The 22,842-nt window shown below is 36.7% G+C and overlaps 1 protein-coding gene across 1 annotated transcript in view; it reads right to left on the bottom strand.

Moving 5' to 3' along the window:
- Positions 1-316: 316 nt before the first annotated feature.
- Positions 317-22,842, bottom strand: part of ehd3 (EH-domain containing 3) — a 55,411-nt gene continuing 32,885 nt past the window's right edge. Inside the window, exons 4-6 of the mRNA XM_056481038.1 lie at positions 17,924-18,336; positions 8,072-8,236; positions 317-5,622 (exon numbers count right to left, since the gene is read on the bottom strand). Of these exons, the coding sequence (XP_056337013.1) occupies positions 5,095-5,622; positions 8,072-8,236; positions 17,924-18,336 (1,106 nt within the window). The 3' untranslated portion in view covers positions 317-5,094. The remainder of the gene's footprint in view (positions 5,623-8,071; positions 8,237-17,923; positions 18,337-22,842) is intronic.

Raw genomic sequence — 22,842 nt, 5'->3', positions numbered from 1 at the left:
CGGGGAGGACGAATGGACGGACGAACGGACGGACGGACAGATAGATAGATGGATAGATAGATGCCTCTCTTATTAACATAAAAACAAAAACACACAGGGAATCCTTTTGCTTTTTCTGAGTTAAAATCTGCATTGGAATAAGCTTTATAAATCCAGTGGATGCAGCAGTTTTAGTATATTTTTGCACAGTGAAAAAAAAAACCTCAATGTCAACTCATACACTGTTAAAAAAAAAAAAAAAAGAGAGTTACTACATTATCAAAAAATATAGCACACCTAGAAGAGAATATGTAACAAAGGTCAAACACAAAAGACCTTTAAATGAGTTAGATCTTTATTTAGTTGAATAATGTCCACCTCCCTGAACAGTAGTGTCTCACATAGTTTGTTCGCACTGGTTAAAACACAATGAGCAACAGAGCATCTGTGCTTCACACAAGCACACAAACAACGTCACAAAACGTATGCAAACCATATTGCACCCATTTACATGTACATACTTGGTCAAACACACAAATGCACAACCCTACATTACGGCCCCAAAAAAGTCATGTGCAAAGAAATACTTTTTTTTAAATTGAGACTCCTATGAAACTGTGAATAAAGCATTAATGAAAGTCTTTGAAGGGTGCTTGTTCATTTTATTAGATGATATTGTAAAATACGCTAATGCAATTTTTACATCTCTAGTGTCACAAATCTGACTGAAGCGAGTGTGTCTCAAGGCACAGAGGCAGCTTATAGGTGTAAATGAGATTTTTCACGCAAGCAAATTAGCATTCAATTAAAAGCAGATTGGATTTAAAGGAACAGTACACAGAAAAATTTAATTCTGTCATCCTTTGTGTTGTGTTGTTTCCTTCAAAATAAGAATGATTTTCCTCAGTTTAAAGCAAATATAAATTCCGTCATAATTACTCGCCCTCACGCTGTAATGTTTATGTTGTTCTCATGTTGTGTTCTATTGAACACAAAATAAGATATTTTGAAGAATGTTTTTCTCAATTTGCTGATGTTTTTTGTAATTGCTGCATGTTAAGCTCTCTCGACCACTAGTTTTAGCTCCCAATGACGTCCATCGCATCGAAAAAAAAAAAAAGCCAATGAGAATGAAACTGTGGTTATCAGCATTCTTCAATAACTATTTTGTCAATATAGCTTTGGAATGACACGAGAGAGAGTAAATAATGGCAGAATCATTATTTTTGACAAAAAAAAGTTTTAAATATCAATGACGGCAAGCATCAAGGAGTCAACCAATGATGAAATGCCAGCCTGATCTCTTGAGGAAACTTAAATATTTTAAGTTTTGTCAGTTTAGTGGCTAATTCAAACAAATTTAGTCCCAACAGTAAATGGAGCATGAGCAAATCACTGTAAAAAAAATTCTGGACTCTACACAATTCCTCCATGTTGTCCCAACAAAAATCGATTAAGTTATCTTAATCATGTTTACAAATTTAAGTGGATTGAACATAAAACAATTAAGCTGTCCCAAAAAAACCTTAAGAATTGTGTTGATACAGCTTATCTGGAATATGTAGTTTGAACAAGCAGGAAAGGTCATTTTTAGTGCACTTGATCAAAAAGTTACGAACTGATGTGAAAAAGCATTGGAATTGCCAAACTAAATTAGGCGACATACAGCATATAGGAAACTTTAGTTAATCGTCAAAATAATTTGAGTTACATGATGTCAGTAAGTCACATCTGTAACAAAGCCTAGTGTTTTTTTTTTTTTTTTTGAGTTTGTCACTCAAAAAAAAGACATTTGCTGTTTGTTCACACTACTTATTTATTTTTTCTGTTTACTTATTTTTTTGGGACAACTTAATTGCTTTATGTTTAATCCACTTGAGCTTTTAAAACTAATACATTAACTTAATTCCTTCATGTTGTCCCAACACAAATCTATTGTGTGAAACCCAGCATTTTTACAGTATAGACACTCTTCTGATAAACATTTCCTTTAGTCATCAACTGCTGAATTAAACCACAATAACAATGACAGAATTGTTTCATTTTTGGGTGAACTATCCCATTAAAGATCATTTAGTTCAGTGCATAAAACCCTATCAGATCCTACAAAACTGCATGAGAAAACACGACAGCTCTAGATTACTGCTTGTCAAGGGGTGGATTACAGACGTAAAGAGTTCATTAAATGATTAAATGCTTCTATAATAAAGTAATAGGACTAAATACGTATTTTGATCCAAAGCTGCTGCTCTTCCAATGAGCATGTGCATGTAGAAATGCTCAGAAAGAGAAATTCACAGCACAAATGTTTTGCAGCATTTTTTTTTTTGTAGTCTTCTTTGGAAATCGAATTGGAATTATATAAACATTTCGGTAATCCAAGATAGTTTAGATATGTTAGTTAATTACGTATACGGTATACTATTGACAAGGATACTAGCTCTACGGGTCCATCAAAACACTAAACATTTAGTCTTCTGACATGACGGCTATACAGTTTTAACAGTCTCTTGGTCAGGCTAAAAGGACTCGCATTCATTAAGATGCCGCCTTAACAAGAAGAGAAGAACAATTACATCTATTTATAAAAAGGAATTTTGCTTTTCTTTGTAGACTTTACCAGCTAGAATAACAAAGATTCAGAATAAGATTCACATTTTTCTGCAGTAATTGATGTCTCGCCTCTTTTGAGACACAGATCAGACTGATATACACCACTGTTCAAAACTTTGAGGTCAGTAAATAAAATTAGTTTGCTCAAAAAGTTTTCAATAAATTGACAAAAAGTGACAGACATTTTTTATATTCATCAAATAAAACACAAATATTACACTAAAATAAGCAGCTGCTTTCAACATTGATAGTAAATGTTACTTCAGAACCAAATAAGAATTTTAAAAACATGAAGGATTGTGTGACACTGAAGTCACATTTAAAAAAGACTTTCTTGCAATCTTAAATGACCCCAAACTTTTGAACAGTAGTGTAAAATTGAACGTGAAAGTGAAATAAATTGCTAAAACAACTTAGCAATGTCCCAACCACGTGACAATTCATCTGAACGCAACATAGCTATGCATCATAACATAATGATAACCAATTAGAAGATATTGAAGTGTCATGTAGTTACGTGAATCAATGAGATTCTGCAGAAATGAAAACAAGCGAATGCCAGAATGTGCCATTTTAAGCTGAACTTTAAAACACTACAGAAGTTTTAGCTCAATTTATCCCTTCAATCTGAGAAAAAAAAAAAGAAATCAGTCCAACTTTTCTGGTAATATGTTTACAGATTGTTCGGTACTGAATCAAACATGTTTGATATTTAGGATATTATATCTGGATGGCTACAATTACATCAGGATTTCCACAACAGCCAATGCTCGACTACAAGTTACATGAAAGACAAGCTGCAGTACATGGTGACAGGGTGAAAAATAATGCGAGAAACTGATTCTGCCATTCTTCAAATGCATCACCATTCTCTTTTGAGTTGAGATTTCAACAGTAGATGGCGCTAAACGCTTTACAAACAGCCATAAGCTGCTTGCATCCAATTTCTTACAAATACCACTTGAACCTAAAATAATCATTGATACATAAGACATAAGAAAATAAAAAGTTATCAAACTGAGCTGTTTACATTAATTTCATGACATAAAAGCAAACTTAATTGAGTCTTGAAATTATTTTTGATGTTTGTTCAAACTACTTATTTAAAATAAGCCGAATCAACACAATTGAGGTTTTTTTTTTGCGACAACTTAATTATTTTATGTGCAATCCACTTAAATTTGTATAAACAATTTAGTTAACGTAATCGATTTGTGTTGGGACAACACAAAGGAATTGTGTGGAACCCAGCAATTTTTACATTAAAACACACAAACACTTTTTTGTGAGCATTTGAGTGTACCATTAAAAACCAAGCCTAGAGCACCATCTGCTGTAAAAAATCTTTAGTAAAAAAGGTCAGAATAGTATCAAGAGAGAATAGTGATGCATTTTGATAATCTCAGAATCAATGCCAAATCCATTTCTTTATGATTTTTTTTTGCGTCTTGAAAAAGGACTGAAACTTCTTTGTTTTGAAGCTACCATGCTAGCTAACTAATGTAAACATTACCGGTTAACACTTCAGTGATGATCTTCTGTGTGAGATCATGTGATTATTCTAATATCTTATAGCGTACACTGTAAAACCCAAAAGGTTAAGGCAACTCAAATCGTTTGCAACAAACCATTTAAGTTCAAAAACTAATCCTAATGAGTACTGTGAACTTAATCCATTTGACTAAACGAAGCAATTTGAGGACATAAAACCCAATAAATGGAGAGAACTCAAGCCAACGGAGCACTGTAAAACCCAATAAGTTAAGGCAACTCTAACCATTTGGGGGAAACCGATTGCTACAAACCATTTGAGTTAAAAAAAAAAACTAATCTTTATAAGTACAGTAAACTTAAGTTGAAGTAATGAGGTATTTAATTAACTCATTACCTTCAACACTGAGTTCAAAACTCTTTTCAAATGAGTAGAATTAAATTTCTGTAAATTTTGAGTTAACTACACTCATTTCATTTAATAATGTTGACTGTTGGGTTTTACAGTGTATGTAAGCATTTAGTAATTGTAATTGTATCGTGTGCGCATGTTTGAGATTTGAATGGAAATCTATGAAGATCTAATCAGATTTCATAATCAGGTTAGACTGAAAACTCCTGCAGTGTAAGCTTGGCTTTGGTTATTTTTTTGTTTAAATCGCAACACGTTCGGTTAGGACACTATATTCGAGTCATAAAAGATGAAACTGAAATAACAAGAAATCCTTTGACTGTAAAATCCATAAAAGCACACGCAAAATGATTTTAAACACACGGCTGACAAGAATTTCATTCATAAAAAGAAAAAAAAATGAAACCACAACTAAAATCAAAAGAAAAAAAAAAACATACACAGGTCAAAAGAGTTGAAAAGGTGGATCATTTTCAAATCCATTCCTCCTAGTGAAGCATAAATCATACCAAGTTTGTTTGTTCTTTTTCTATAATAATGGCTGTCCAGTCATTCACAATTCAAAAGCAACCTAAATCCATTATATTCACTCCGAAATCTTACTCTGGAACTTTCCTTTTGGAGGGCGGCACGAGATGCCCAGGCAGATCGCTTGGCAGCTCGTGACCTTCTAGTTTGACCTTAATCAAATGGTTGGCCAAGGCGAACTCCTCGTCATCAAGCATCCCGTCTTTATCAATGTCAGCCAGCTTCCAGATCTTTCCCAGCACAGTGTTTGGCAGCTTGGACTTTACCATCTCCCTCTTGGCATTGGCCCCAGTCACTTTGCCATTGACAGGCGAGAGGGTGTAGAAGATTTCATCATACATGGGTTTGTCACGTGCCACAACCCATTCTACCTCATCAATGCCCTCTCCAGCTCCCTCACCATATCCATGTCCAAACGGCCCGTTCATGGTGCCCTCAAAAGCGCCACCCTTCACCACCTGGTTAGGACGTTGCGTTTCTTCTTGGCGCACCAGAACCATAAGTTGGGCGATGTCGTGGGCCAGCATATCATCCACAGAGTCCAAAAGCTTCATTTTCAGAGGCTGGAACTTGTTTAGATCGTGTGCCTGAAGCTGCTCCTATTCAGCAGGAAAGAAACCAAGAAGAAAAAAAGTACTTGTAAGATGTAACAAAAGATCCTGTCAACATGTGTTGATACTGCAAGGGTAAAACAGCTCCACTCCCCTCACATATTCAGGTCCAGAAGGGCTGTGTCAGGCTGTTGCTGTTCGAAAAATATGAAAAGGCTTCTTTTGGAAATGTTTTTTTTTTAATACAAACTAGTTCGCCAAATTTTGTCTGAAATGCAAATGACTCAGCCTTCATTTGTTTATAGGGTTGTTGAGTTGAAGCAACAGTTTTTTAAACCGCATTCTTAAGGTGTGGTCACAATTTTACAAGCCAAAATACTCCATTGTCATAAAGGCCATTTTCAAAACATGCATACGGCCCTACATTTTTTCATAATGTGTAAAATGTACAGTACATGGATTTGTGGAAAATAGTCTTCAAGAGTTCACACTTAGCTGATGACTGATAAAAGAGTGTTTGGCATGCTGTCCCGGGAGAGAGCTCAGAAGATCCTCGAGTCTGGGGATCCCTCCCATTTCATCAGGAGAGAAGGGAGTCAGAGCTTAGGTAGGTCTCGAGAGCTGGCCTGAATTTATTCGTTCGGCCTTTTTTCTTGATTATAGGGGTTGCCATGGTGGAATGAACCACCAATTATACCAGCATGTCTTTTTGCAGCGAATGCCCAGTGCTAAAGCACTCGTATACTGTGCTAATTTGGTTTATTCAATTCACTTACACTGGGGAGGAAACCTTAGTGCCCGGGGGAAACACACGCAAACACGTGGAGAACATGCAAACTTCACACTGAAATGCCAACTGACCCAGCCGTGAGGCGAGCGTGCTACCCACTGCGCCACCGTGCTGTCCATATATATATATATATATATATATATATATATATATATTTCAATTTATATATTTCGACAGGTGCTAATGAAGGAGAGCTGATGAGTTATGATTACCTTCGTCTCAGCTCTGGGAATATTTTTATTTGAATAGCTATGTTACAATCAGATTAATGTAAGGTCATAGAAACATTAACATTGGTATATTTTTAAAACTGTATCAGAAATCATTTGGGTACATTAGAAAATTAGTTTAAGTGCTCTCATTATACATATTGTAATTCCTTATGAGCAGTGGGGATGTAAAGTGTGTTTGGCATGGTGTCCCGGGACAGAGCCCTGAGCTCAGAAGATCCTGGGTAGATCTCAAGAGCTGCCCTGAATTCGTTCGTTTGGCCTATTCCTTGATTATCGGGGTTGCCACGGCAGAATGAACCGCCAACTATACCAGCATATGTTTATGGAGTGAATACCCAGTAAAACACTCATATATTGTGCCAATTTGATTTATTTAAATTACCTAAAGTGCATGTCTTTGGACTGGTTATCTCGTTATTTATGCATGTTTGGAATCATCTGATTGGTAAATCCCATAATAGCTAATGCAGTGGTCAATCATAAGCACATGATCCTCTCGAAATCAGTTTAGAAATAAACTTCCTATTAAAAATTAGGCTGTACAACATCATGATATAACAACATATTTTTTTACAGTCATGAGATTTTGCAACTTTTATATAAATCAAAAGTATATATATATATATATATATGATTAAATAATAATTTTAACTAGCGTCTATGAATATTAAAACACAAAAAATATACCACGTTTCAAAATGTTCTGTGTGAAATTGTGAAGCTGAGTGTTTTACTATATGAGGATGTGAAGACAAAAACTTCATCTCTAGAGCTGCTCTGAGTGTCACTTCATCAGCATTTTACCGCTTTATGTGAAAAAACGCAGTGCTTAAACAAGACCCTGTCAAAAGTTTAACTTAAGTTGAAAAAATGTACAGATATATACAAATACAACTTACTGCACAGTATTATACTGTTCCTAAAGTAATTATTATAATATTAATAATTAAAACTGTATTTTTGAAGTATCATTTTAACAAGCCCAAATTTTGAAATAGTTTTGTTCCTAAAATAGGATTTAGTTAAATTTTTTAATTAAATAAAAAAAAAATTGTGATTTCATTTAAGTGGGCAGGTTTTTTGTGTTTTTTAAAATTTATTACAAACATTTAAATGGAGTTCAGAGTTCAGAAAAAATGAATTTGGCAAAAAATAAAATGGATTTAAAAGCGTGTTAAATGCAGTTTACTTGTAATCAATTGGAGTTATCAATGTGATCAATTTTGACCTAAAAATTTCACAGAAAATTGTAAATTTGATCATGCCATTTCTCAAGTAGTTTCCTTTTTTAAATCTTTAAAAAGACAGAAAATCAGGACCTCCAAAACAGAAGCATTTATAGAAACAATTGATGCTGATCTTAAACACGTCCTAAAAAGCAAGTGACTAATTGCAGACAGAGACTTTTTTAACATGCCAATGAAGCGTTTATTTAATTCATCCTCTTTTTTTGTTTTGGTTCAATTGACCTTACCTGCATTTTCTTCAGATTAGGAAAGTCTCCAGGGGAAATCTGGTGTTCTCTCTCAATGCGGCTGTAGATCTCGCCCAAGCTGTTAATCAGCTCCTTCTTTTTGTTGTCCTTTCCAAAGACTGAGGGCATCTCTTTCTTCAGGGAGCTAATGATGTATGCATGGACCTGCGAGAGCGCCAGAACAAAGCCTTTTATTAGTTTATAGACCAGACAGCTAAACTTTCAAAGAGCATGTCAAGATTGCATTTCACCTAAAATATGTATGTATGTATGAATTTTTTTTCTTTTTTCAAATATTTTCCCAAATGATGCTTAGAGCAAGGAAGTTTTCACAGTATTTCCTTTAATTTTTTTTCTTCTGGAGAAAGTCTTATTTGTTTTATTTTGGCTAGGATAAAAGCAGCTTTGAATTAAAAAAAAAAAAACATTTTGATGTCAATATTATTAGCCAGTATTATATTCTTATTATTATTATTACTCGTAATCAGTATAATTTTTCAATAGTCTACAGAACACCCCATAATTATACAATGATTTGCCTAATTAGCCTAACTTGCCTAATTAAATTGTAATAAATAACATCAATTCTTCACTTTTGTACTTTAGTGTAACAGTAAATAGTAAAAAAAAAATCTAATATAAAAACAAACAGCACCCCAACTTAACACACCCGTCAGGCGATCCCAAGTTTACATATCGCACAGTTTGCTATGGCAATGTTGTCCTCATGAATTTTATAATATCTCAAGACCACAAACAGAGGCCGTTTCTCAATTCCAAGAACGCAGAGACCGGTCTTGCCAGGTTACCTCAGAAGAAAAAACTTGGGAGACAAAGAGAACATTAAGTGTGTGCTCTGTGAAATAAGATGCTGCGTTCTTCCTGATGGTCACATGACGTTCACGCATTTTTAACGAAAAATTATTTAAACATTACAGCATTCATTCAATGACTTATGGTCTGAATACATAATTATTCGAGTCCAGATCAGGAGATAACGTCCAATTCCGATAGAGTCTGAAACCTCATGATCGGATCTGGACATCCCTAGTTTAAAGTATCATCAGAAGGATCATAATCAGTATTTATTTAGTTTTTTGACAAAATATCGATTTCATTCAGTCTTTTCATCCAGTTTTTTCTAGCACATTACATTAATGTTTTCCTGTGTTTGTATATGGAAAAACATATATTGAACTATTTTTTTTCTCATTACTTCATAATTTATAACTTTTTATATTTTTGAGCATGAAACCCAAAGTGTCTTCTTTCCAATGATACCTAATTTGTGTTTGTAGCTTACTGGGGTCAAGAACTTTTACTATTTAAAGTTGGGTAGGTGTAAATCCCCAAAAGTGAGCGCTGGCTAACAGGTTTTTAAATAGGTTTACTCAGGATTTAATCACTCTGGTCAAGTGTTCATAGTTTTGTGAATACATCACTTTATAAATGAGACCCCAGATATTATTATTATTTATATTATAATTATATTATTTTACAGGTAAAATTGCCCCCAGATGAGATATGACTCACTGAAAAGTCAAAATATTATTTTAAATCATTGTGTGATTCTAAAGCATGTATACTGTTAATTTCATGGCACACATGAAAGGAAACAAAAATGCTGCTTTTGACCACTGTCTTTAGCACAAACATTTCACAACAACGCTGGATAGTAGCTATAACCCACAAGATACTAAATAAATTGTCATCTGTGATAGTGAAAGGCTCGGCCCCTGTGTGGAAGGAAGGTGACTGTAATAATGATGACAGGAGGGGAAGCACATCTGTATGATCAGGGTGAGGGACCGGGATACACTTTTATGTATGCAGCTGAATCTGATGATATGTAGCTGACCAGTACTGACAGTTCCCAACATTTCCTTCTCTTTGAGCCAGCATGTGTGTTTTTTAGCACTGAAAAGGATAATAAAGGATTTCAGCTGTACAGTATCTAAAACAGCATCAGATTGTTTCAGTTTCCTTTTAAATGACAGCCTTATGTTTGACAACATTATGGAGTGGTATCCATACCTGCCAACACTCCCGTTTTTTCCCGGGAGTCTCCCGTATTTCAGACCCATCTCCCACCACCCTCCAGTTTTGTTATTTCTCCCCGAAAACTCCCGTTCTCAGCTTTTTGGTACTGTCGCAAATTTTGGTATAGTATCCGACTGCAGCGGCCGCCCGAATCCCACTCCATAGTAGTTACTAACACCACAGTATACAGTAGTTACTAACCCGTTTTTTCAACAGTGTTATTCACACACCTCACTCACAAACACCCCCAAAATATGATGCAACACGTTATAACCATTGTATAATTCTTTAGCATCTATAGATTTTAAGGCACATTTGAAAGAAATAAAAATGCTGCTTTTGACTACTGTCTTTAGCACAATCATTCATTACAAAGTTCGTTAAACGACATCTTGTTAAACCAATATTTACACTCAGAAACCATGGCTTTATTTGCTTTGACACATAGTGATAGTAGCTGTTTACTTGTATTGCTAAAATATTACTGATAAAAAGTAACCTACTATCTTACTTGCAACAGGTAAGTAAATTAAACATTTTATGGGGGTGAATTATACGTTTAGCCAATTTTTGTTAACTTTCAAAGAGAAAAAAATGGGGTTTGAACAAAATTATTTGCTGCGTCCGAAATCGCCTAATACTCAGTAGGTACTGCGTTTGAATTTAAATGTACTACTCTGCCGTTAAAAAAAGTATGTTCTATACAGTATGAATGTGAGAAGTATGAATGGAATTCGGACGTACTATATCCACCATTTTGTTATGGTCATGTGACTTATGTGTCAGTTGCATCACTTCACTCCCATTCATGAATTCTCTCGTGGGGCATCATAGCGCAGCGTGCATTGGATGCGCACTTCAGAATCTCGCCGGAAGTAGTAAGTCATCCGGGACCTTCTGGCATACTGATTTTCAAATTCTATAGCTGCGTCCCAAATGGCACACTATACACTCATGCACTATGTACTTATGCACTTACACACTCAACAGCATAGTATATGCATGTAGTGTCGTCCCAAATGGAACACTACTGTTTTTGTACCAAGCGAAAATTCAAACTGTTTCCCTGATGTTTGACAGTTGTCATATTAGTGAAATAAAGGACCAAACTACCAAATAATATCTGCCATGAGTATAACCGCATTCACCATCGGGAGGCGCTATAATCACTCTCGTAGGAAAATTTAGCTTCCACAATCGAAAATAAATAAAGTTATCCAACATGTGTGCCCGAAAGCTCCGCCCCTTCTGCTACATGAGCAAAACTGCGGTCGTTGAGTGCGTGAAGTGTCCATCATTACACACTTAATTTTAATGGTTGAATGAGTGCATCATCCGGGTAATTAAAGTGCACTTGTGGCGTAGAATATTGGACATACTTCTGGCTCGCATTCTAATATTAGCGTACTATATAGTATGAAAGCATGCAGTTTCGGATGCAGCCATGGTGAGTAAATTATGAAAGAAGTGTCATGTTTGAGTGAACTCCTGTTACGTTCCCCTGCAGAACGTACTTGGGGTTATGTGTGTGTGTTTGTTTGTATGTGGGTGTGTTGTTTTATGCATGTGTTACAGGTAAGAACGGCATTGGAGGATCTGCATTTTATGCTGATGATGTAGGCCGCTAGTTGGCCGTTGGTCAGCATAGCGTTTAAAAGGTGGCCCAAGCTGCAATGGCGATCTCTCTCCTTCTTTCTCGCTTTTGCTCTCACTCATTCTTTGACTTCTGTGGGTCTCTGTGAGGACAGTCTGTCTTGCGAGGACTAGTCTGAGAGAATGTGTTTTCATTTGGTTTGTGTATAATGCTCTTGTCTAAAGTCTATAGAAATTTCAATGTCAATGTGTCAGTGTGTTTGTGAACTCATCCAGTTAACTGATACTTTGAGTAATACCTCAACCTCAGGTTGTAGAAGTGAGCTAGTCACACGATATACATGTACACCACTCAGATTCATTTTCTGTTTTATTTCATTAGGTTCAGGAGAGTGTGCGGTTTTGTTTTTTAGCTAGAGTAGTTTAATTAAGATGTTTGATATGTTGAACATGTTTCTTTCATCTTTTCTTTTGATATACATATAGTTTAGTTTGTTTAATACAGTTAGTGTGTTTTGTTATACTGATTTCTTTGATTTAAGCACCTCTAACTACCTCCTCTCTAACAGGGAATTACCATTTATTTATTGTAAATATTTTCACTTGTTTTCACTGTAAATATGAGCAATGAATAATCAAATGCAGTGATATTTGGTTTTTCAGTTATTCTTTCTCCATCATTAGTCGCACACACGCACGCACGCACACACACACAAGCAAGCAAGCACGCATGCACGCACACACACATAAAAACTATTATTACCATCTAAAAGGACGTAACAACTCCCTTTTAATGAATGTAATATTTCATACGCAAGTAATTAAGGGCTGTATATATTGAAAAAGCAAGTCAAAGGAGGATACGGTTTTGCAGGAAATCGGGTGCATTTAAAGCACGAGACTGCAATATGCGAAGAAAGCCCTTGAACTCGACTTAGGGGTCAGATACTTAATTGGAATTGGTAGATGTGCTGAAAGATACCTGTCGTTCCCCATAAAGACATGCTTATGAATGACCTTGAGTTTGTTCCTTCCTTTAAACACTATTTAAAACTACTAGGAGGAAAAAATTCAACACCGGCTCACTGGAAATATGTGCTTCAAACTACATTTTTGTGAAACTGCTAAAAACACAATAAAAAAATGCACTTGACTGCAGTTTCTAGGTAAAAATGTACGGTATGGGTCAGTATGACATCACCAGTTTTTGTTTATTTTCACACTAATGATAATTACAGGGAATTTTATTGTCAAAAATTTTTTATTTTCATGCAGTTCTTTGCACAACACCAAATAAAAACCCAAAACAACTTAAAAGTGATTATTATTTGTAATCAAATATGTCAAATATGTGTTTGCTTTTGAAAACACTATTGGTTGTGTTTAGGAAAGGTTTAGGTCAGGGGTTAGCTGGTCTAGGTGATGTGTATAAAAAAAGCACCACCTTCTTGTGGATGTGAACAACAAAATGTACCCTAAGTCAGTGTTCCCCAACCCCCAGGCCAATTGGCAACAGGCCACACAAGAAGTCATTAATTATTTTTGTTTTATTTATTATCTGAGTCTAAACAATCTCTCCATGTTCCGTATTCTCTCAGAAATATCTCGATCAATTGAGCGCCAACATTTTTCCCACAAGCTAGCAAAATGAGTAAGAAACAGACATCTTTGGAAAGTTTCTTTATGTAGGGTAAAAAAATGACCCACGAACTGCCAAGAAATGATTCCACAAAACATTTGTCAATAAATCAGGAGAATCCAGCATGTCTATGCTGGGAGAAGATGTTGGGGTTAGGGACACTTTCATTTTGAGGGGTCACTTTCTCTCCAATAGAAAAAAGGACAGGTACTCAAGCACCCAAAGCCCCCTTCTGCATTGATGAAATATACACATTTTGGTAGACTATTCATAATCGTAGTCTCCATAAATAAAACTTGGATCAGAGTTACAGCAATGTTGTGTCAGCTTGACATCCTCTGAGAAAATGTTGATGGTCGCCTAGCAATCTACGTAGAACCACACCCCCCAACCCACAGTAAAATTTTCAACCGTTGAGCAGTCCACAGTGATAAAAAGGTTGGGGACCACTGCCCTAAGTAGCGCATTTCATATTCAAAAAAATGTGGACATCACCCCCTAGTGGATCTGGCATCTGCAATGTGCAACAAAATGTACCTTGAACAATGTATTCTTCATGTTTCACAATAACATAGGCTGAGGCACGTATTGTCAATGAGTCTGAGCTGCAAATATTATGTGCTTGATGTGTAGGAGAGGAGTGGGTCAATGAATTTCAGAAGACAGTTAAGATAAAAAAAATGTAGCAAAACATCAGTACACACAGACAGTCAGCAGATGTACAGTTTGGAAAACGGTCTCATTACTCTGCAAGTCTCAGTAAGATCAAAATGCCCGTAAACACACAAACTGCATGGATATACTGCTATTACTTTTACACTAGAGTTATATGCTGGACCACATCAAACACATGCTGGAGCTGCTACAGCATTCACAGCATGTCAACTGAATAAATGCAGAAACAGAAAGCTTTCATTCTGAATCACACACACTAAATATTTTTCCCTTTGAACACAGCCATATAAAACCATAAGTGCTTGTTTTTGTTTGAACATCACTTGCTAGCCAAAGTTTCCTTACACATGGTTTCTGTAGTGGCTTCGGAAACCAAAGCATTAGTTCACCCCAAAAAATGAACTGAGCTGACTGCTGTTTTTTTCTTCCATTAATATTGTCTAAAAAGAACAGCATAAAGACATGCTTGAGTTCCAAAATAAAAAGAATTTAGTGAAATGGTTTGGAGTCACAATAAAGAAATAATTTGGTAATTTTTAGAAAATACTAATAATCCATTATTATAATGCTTTTTAGGAAAACTTCAGAAAGTGTGTTTACATGGAGCACTCATTAAATTCTGATTACGTTTAGCTAAAAATCACAATCTGAATAAAAATGCTTATTTGAAAAAAAAAAAAAAAACTGAAATGACAATCGATTTGAGAGTGGTTGGGTACATTTTTCTAATCCAATTGACAGGAAATGTAAACACTTCTCTACACTGAAGGTAACAACTGGAAATATTTGTGGATTAGTAGACATACATAATGAGATAATGTACAATACACAGAAAAAACTAATATTGCTATTAAATATAATAAATGACTGCTGTGTCAGTAAACATTTCTTTTTTTTACAGCTTAATAAATATGATAATATAAGTATATAAATATAAGGCCTGGGGTTACCAGCATGGAGTACTTCCTAGACTGCTCTGGCCGCTGCTTGTTTATGAGGTGCCTGTCTCTACAGTGGAAGGACTGGAGAGGAAGATGAACACCTATCTACGACGGTGGTTGGGTGTGCCAAGAAGCTTCTGCTCCATTGGTTTATACAGCACAGGGAGCAAGCTACAGCTACCACTGACACCAGTCCTGGAAGAGTATAAAGTAACGAAAACTCGGCAGGCCATAATGTTGCGAGACAGTCAGGATGAAAAAGTCCGCCAGGCAGACCTTGTGGTTGGGGCAGGCCGCAAATGGTCAGCTAATAAAGCAGTAAGGGATGCCGAGGAACGACTGCAGCATGCAGATATTGTGGGGACAGTAGCGCAGGGAAGGCTTGGATTGGGCTGCTTCACTAGTGCGAGCTGGAACAAAGCGGACCCAAAGGAACGCCGCTGGCTAATACAAAGAGAGGTCCGCAAAGCAGAGGAGGAAACTCGGCAAGTTAAAGCTGTGGGCATGAAAAAGCAGGGCAGCTGGACAAGATGGGAGGGCGTAAGAGAAAGGGCCCTGACATGGCAAGATATTTGGAGCATGGAAGGACAACGCATAAAGTTCCTGCTGTGTTCAGTCTATGATGTTCTTCCGACTCCATCAAACCTTCATATCTGGGGGATGGTAGAGAGACCAAGCTGCTCACTATGTGGAAAGCAGGCAAATCTTGAGCATGTCCTATCAGCATGCCAGTCAAGTTTGGCAGACGGGAAATTCCGGTGGAGGCATGACAAAATCCTCTCTCAGTTGGCAGATGGATTGGAGCAGGCAAGGAAGAAGGTGAAACAGCATTCAGATGGGCAGTGCTTTATTCAGTTTATTAGGTTAGGAGAGAGCATTGCAGCAGGACGAAGGAGAGGAGGTGTTCTGGCCTCAGCAAAGGATTGGGAAATGCGAGCAGACCTTAAAAAGCAGCTTAAATACCCAGAGGAAATAGCACAGACTAGCCTCAGACCAGATATTGTCCTATGGTCTAGAGGCAACAAACAGGTGGTGCTTATAGAACTTACAATACCCTGGGAGGAAAGAATGGAGGAGGCCCATGAACGTAAGCTCAAGAAATATCAAAGTCTGATACTTGAGAGCCAAGAGAATGGATGGAGAGCCTGGAATTTACCAGTAGAGGTGGGTTGTAGGGGGTTTGCGGGGCAGTCACTCTGGAGAGCCCTCGGATGGCTGGGAATTGAAGGAATGGCCTGGAAACGCCTTGTAGGAAAGGTTACTAAAGAGGCAGAAGTAACATCTCGCTGGATTTGGCTACAAAGGGAGGTTCAGTGGAAAAGCCAACCAGTTGAACGACAAACCATAACATAGAGTTGGGTGGTGGTCAGCAGGAGTAGATCCAGGACGCTGGATCTGCTGTCGAGCCCTCCCGAGGTGTCATGGGCTTAAATCAGTGAAACACCAAGGAAGGGGGGTGCCCATCTGATGACCGGCTGTAACCACCAACCTTATATAGAGTACATCCTTAACCCCCTAACTGGTGCTAAAGGAAGAAAGGAGGGGGAATTATGCCACTGGCCCACAGTTGGTGCAGGGCAGAGTACCTGTAAAGGTGGGCCAGTTGCGATGGTCCCATCGTATTTTGCATATGATAATGCTTGCACAAAGCTCTATATGATTGTGTCCTATACTATACATCAGGGCTTCTCAATCTTGTTCCTGGAGGTCCAGATTTTAGCTCCAACCCCAATAAGACACACCTGAGCTAGCTTATCAAGCACTTTCTAGAAACATCCTTGCAGGTGTGCTGAGGTAAGTTGGAGCTAAAATCTGCAGGACACTGGACCTCCAGGAAGGAGATGGCCAGGAATGGCCAGAAACAGATACATATTTATTGATTTTATTAAAACAAAGAAAACGAGATAAACTACAGAATAGTTAGTATGCAAAAAAACGTTGGAAATTTAGTATTTATATGCAATTCTGTGTCCAATTTTAAGCTTGTGAAATATCAATACACACATTAACCCTAATATTTTTATTTAGTGTTCATGTAAACACTTTGAATTGAATGAATGAATTCCAATGAATTAACTCCAAACTGAATCAAAAAGTGTTCAATGAATGTGACTAATGTTTTAAGGCTCATTTACAGAAAATAACTATAAAGAAAACTATTTTGGTGTCCACAACAGTGCATGATAACATTAGGTTTATTATAAGAGTGGTTATGGAGTATTCAATCTCTACTAAGTAGGATGGAATATGATTGGCTGTCTGCATTTTTACGGTTTATGAGCTAGAAAAAAAATTCTATAAGTGATTTTATTGATATTGTTCCTCCGTAATACCATTGTTGTAATAACTGATGTGGACTATTCTTTTGGAAGTAGAAGTGAAATTTTGACCTTAAAGTACACATGAAATCAAAAATAAGCATATTGATTTTGTTAACTCACATTGCTAGCTTTGTGGTGATCAATTTATTTGTGCATGTCATTAAAAAAACAAAACAATTGTTTGTCCTTCTAAACTTTAATTGAAATCTGAAAAGGCACTTCATGTTTGTTTTAGTTAAATTCTAAGATTAGGTCTGTCTGGGGTATTGGGCGTGGATAACATGCTTAACCACGACCCTCCAACTGTCAGTTTTGACAGTGCTATGTCAACAAACAGAAATGATGATGAGGAGGTGTCTGTTAGGTTGTAATAACTCTCCTAAAACCCTTTCCCAATCTTTCTGAATGAAATGCCTACATAACTAAGTCCAATCAGCTTGCAGTAGGAAAAAAAAGCCACGGCCACTGTTTTCTCATCAAATATTCTGTTTCTCTAGGAACTGCTAAAAAAAAAAAAGATAACACCTTCTGGTTAACACGAATTTAAGTTAGCGACCTTGGTAAAAACAGCCCTTTACTTTGCTAAAATCTCAGGTGGGTCTTTCATTGACTAGATTACATGCCTAAAATAATTCAAATTTACCTTAGCCAGACGGGCTCTCTTGATCAGGTCGTTGAGCTTGCGGAGAGCGGCGTTGCGAGGAAGCGATTGTATATCCTTGAACAGGTCTTGCTCTTCTGCTTCGAACAGCTTGCGATTGTCTGGAATCAGCAATGGATGCGACCAAAAAGAGCCAATGTAGACACGAATCACCTCCGGCGTGTTTACGATCTTTCCCAGCGACCACATGAGGGCGCCATAAACACGCATCAGCTGCTGCGTCTCAATCTGGTCGGCCTTGTTGAGCACCACACGGATCTTGTCTTCATGGTTCTTTAGGGCCTTGATGACCTCTGAAAACTCATCCGAGATGTCCAGCTTGTGGGCGTCGAACAGGAGGATAATGCGGTCTACGCGCTCGGCGAACCACTCCAACACCGCAGCGAAGTCATAGCCTGAGGGAGAGATTGGAAAAAAAGAGATTGATATTCTGTTCAGTGTTTACGGTTCACAAAGCTTTCGCGCCGCATGAATGGACACATGAGAGCAGAGAGGCAGTCGGCCAATCAGAATGGGCGAAATGACCTTGTTAGACCTGGCGCTCAGTAGTACTGAAAATGTTGAGTCTCTTCCAAGTATCGTTAAAATGCTCGGGCCTGTTGTGGTTTTTATGATCTAATGTCTGCCAGTTAATGGCTTCTGCAGCTCAAGCTTTACTCTCTCTCCAGGGATGCAGAGAGTCAAACAGAGAGTCCACCGTTCAAGAGAACAGCAAAATGATGATTCATTTAAACTAAACAATGCTATGTATAATATTATGGAAACATTATTTAGATGCATTAGGCACTATTAACAACAACAAAAAAAAAAACGTTTATATTAAAAATTACAAATCAGAATTATTTTCTGTTTAATTTAATCACCCAAAGATAATGATGTGATTTTACTTCAGTAGAACAGTAACCCTTGTGTGCTGTTCAAATTTACTACCCTTTCATTATGTTAAATCTTATTTTGACACAAATTTTTGAAAAATTTCAAAACATTTTCCCAAAATATACCGATACACTCTGGGCAAATTTACCACCCCTTTGTTATGTAGTGGCTCTTTTTGCCTCCATTTGGCTTACATTATAGTGACAATTTTTGATTGCAAAGCCATAGCAGGAAATAATCATACATTCTTGATTGTTGGTGGTTTTTCCTGCTGGGAATAAGTAAAATGTCTCATTTTGTACAGTTTTTTTTTAATAATTATTTTTTCAGGGTTTCACCCTTTATTGGATAGGAAAGTAGAGAGAACTGACAGGAAGACATAGGGAGCAGAGAGAGGGAAAGGATCGGCATAGGGCCGCGAGGCGGAATCGAACTTGGGTCACCGTGAACACCGGAGTGCATGTGTCGACGCACTAACCACTACACCACCATTTTTACTGTTGATTATCAGTTGGCAGCATTAACCCTTTAGATAGGCCTGTGCAAAAGGTAACTGGCTTTTATATGGCGTACTATGGAGAAAAACAGCCGATTATAGTGATTACAGCCGATTATATACATTTGTGCTTAAATACACTTAGTATGTTTACTATGTTCTGAGAGCCGAGCTGTTTATTTTGATTTTCTCAGACATATCAAGACAAATGTGCAAAGAACAAACACACACTATACTCCTAAAAGGCAGAAACAAAAACCACTCTTGCCAACCAGGAAAACCCAGCAACAAACAAAAAATACATGATTATATGGTGTCATGACTTTGCAATCAAAAAATGTCATTATAATGGGGCAAAAACAGCCACGAACATAACAAAAGGGTGGTATATTTGCCCAGAGAGTGTATTCAAAATATTTTGTGAAAATGTTTTGAAATATTTTTCAATAATTTGTGTCAAAATAAAATGTCAACAAAAATCACTCCATTTGCTGAAACAAATTAAAACTCAAAAAATCACCCCAGAGTGGATGAAAACATCCCCAAGAGCACATAAGGGTTAAAAAAAAGATTTAAAGTTGAAAGCATGGTCATTGTGAATTCAAAAATTCTTCAGGACTTATCATGAGGATCCGCAGGTTTTAATGCTGCTGTTTGCCTGCATGAGTTTTTTTTTTACTCTAATATTACCAGTGACCATTGGCTTATAATACAGTAACCGTCAGAGTTTAAAAAAAGCATATTTAATGTTCTACTGGAAACAAAAGGCCTGAGGATGGGCACATTAACAGAAAATTTTCATCTTGAGTCAACTCTCTTTTAAAAAACCTTCTGTTAAAAGTCTTAAAAACAAAATGAAACTTAACGCTGCCGACTAACTAGTCAATATATCTCCAAACACATTTCTGTTGCACATCCAAAGAAGACAAAAGACTTCATTTTAGGATGATATGATGACTCAAAATATGCCAATGCAATACAGAGAAAATGAATTAGAATTCACGTCATTGTGTCCTCACCAGCATCAACAGCAGATTGTTATTGTGCACTGTTTTTGCTTTTAGTGAGGACAGGCAAATTACTAGCCCATCGCAACTGGTTAGGACACTGTGTGCTAAGAACATAACACCGCTAGAAAAAAAAGGTTCACACTGACCTTAGAAATAGCAAGATTTGTTTTGACACTTCACTCGAACACAATATGCTATATAAACATGTGTTACTGTTAAAAAATAATTGTTCTAGCAACTGAAATAAAGCTGGATCAACACACAAATATTACATAAAAATAAATGCTAAAATTATTACAAAAAGTATGATATGCAGATTATTCAAATAATTAATACTATGATGACAAACATATGCTATAGAATTTATTAATATTTCAAACTAGCTTTTATGTTTCATATTTAAAGTTTCCCTGTCATTTTTGATGTGCCTTTGGCTCTGTCATTTTAATCATTAACCGTTTGGACACACCTGTTGGAAGAAAATGTTTATGAATAAGCATATGTTATCCCTTACAGCAGTGTTTCTCAACTGGTTTGACCATGGGACTCACTTTATCCCATAATTATTAGCCTGAAATAGCCCTCCCAAACTATTTTTGTTGATACAATCAAATGTGTAAAGCAGTAGGCAATAAGCCACCATAGTTGCATGCTGAAGTTCCATGCTGGTAATTTCTTTTGCTCCTTAAAATAAAGCGATGAAGTAAATTTTCCCTTAGGTGAGAGACTTTATGTACAAATAACAAACTAGTGATTGTCTTATTTTTATTCATTACTTTAAAGGAACATGACTACAGTAACTTATAAACTAGTAATCTTCATGTCAGACAGTCTTTCACACACAGTATATACTTGCATTTTTAATTGACAAGCTGACTCACAAATTACACTGAAAGCTACTTAATATATTAGTTTTAGTGTGGGCTTATTGAAATGTTCCTTGATTGGTACAATGTTAATAATGTTCAGTAAATGGTTAAAGCCAATGCGATTGCCACTTTTTCATTCATTCATTTTCCTTCAGTCACTTATCCAGCATATGTTTTACACAGCGGATGCCCTTCCAGCTGCAACCCAGTACTGGGAAACATCCATACACTCTCATTCACACACATACACTATGGACAATTTTAGTTTAATCAATTCACCGACAGCGCATGTCTTTGGACTGTGGGGGAAACCGGCGTACCCAGAGAAAACCCATGCCAACACGGGAAGAACATGCAAACTCCACACAGATATGCTAACTGACGCAGCCGGGACTCGAACCAGCGACCTTCCTGCTGTGAGGCGACAGTGCTAACAACTGAGCCACCATGTCGCAATTGTAACTTATAAAAATATTAAATTTTATATCTTCAGTGGTGTCTGCCACAAAATCTTACATTCATGTAAAGTAAAACCACTTCCCAAAAGTTTTCCTGCTTCTCAAATTTCTCCCACTAAAAATCCCAACTGAAAGGACTGTTATGCGAATGTGAACAGTGTCTGACAAAAACATCAACAGCTCTGGTGGTTTGTGACCTACCAGTTGAGAAACACTGCCTTACAGAAACACAAGGAGCATCATATGTGCAATCACACAATAAAATCACATGTGAAACGAACATGGAACAAATATAAAGATACTTATGACCATTTTCATGTGTTCACTTTTTTATAATTTATATATACAGTTGAAGTCAGAATTATTACCCCCCTTTTAATTTTTTTTATTTTTTAAATATTTCCCAAATGATGTTCAACAGAGCAAGGAAATTTACCCAGTAAGTCTGAGAATATTTTTTCTTCTGGAGACAGTCTTATTTGTTTTATTTCGGCTAGAAAAAAAGCAGTTTTTAATTTTTTCAAATCCATTTTATAATCAAAATTATTAGCCCCTTTAAGCTATTTTTTTCAATAGTCTACAGAACAAACCATCATTATACAATAACTTGCCTAATTACCCTAACCTGCCTAGTTAACCTAGTTAAGCCTTTAAATGTCACTTTAAGCTGTATAGAAGCGTCTTGAAAAATATCTAGTCAAATATTATTTACTGTCATCATGGCAAAGATAAAATAAATTAGTTATTAGAAATGAGTTATTAAAACTATTATGTTTACAAATGTGTTGAAAAAAATCTTCTCTCTGTTAAACAAAAATTGGGGGGAAAAAAAACAGGGGGTGGGGGGGTTGGGGGGGCTAATAATTCAGGGGGGCGAATAATTCTGACTTCAACTGTATTTATTATATATAATTGTTTTAAAGATTTTTTTTCCCGAAAGCTCAAGTTACATGCGTGTCCAACATGCATTCCATGTGTGCCTATAAAGTCCATATGAAATCAAAATTTTCAAGGGTAACCCACTGGTCCTACTGCACCCAACCCGGTCTGAGCTGGATCAAACTGACGATTCTTTGTATGGGAGTCAGTTGCTCTCGCAAGGAGGCTAAAGATGATGGCCTCTAACGTCTGTCGCTAGAACACCTTTAGAGGTCAGAGGAGTGAGGGTTACAAAATCTTTACTCTGTTAGTG

The sequence above is a fragment of the Danio aesculapii genome, chromosome 20 (genome assembly GCF_903798145.1).
Source record: "Danio aesculapii chromosome 20, fDanAes4.1, whole genome shotgun sequence".
Lineage (NCBI taxonomy): Eukaryota > Metazoa > Chordata > Actinopteri > Cypriniformes > Danionidae > Danio > Danio aesculapii.
This window is presented reverse-complemented; position numbering and strand designations above follow the sequence as displayed.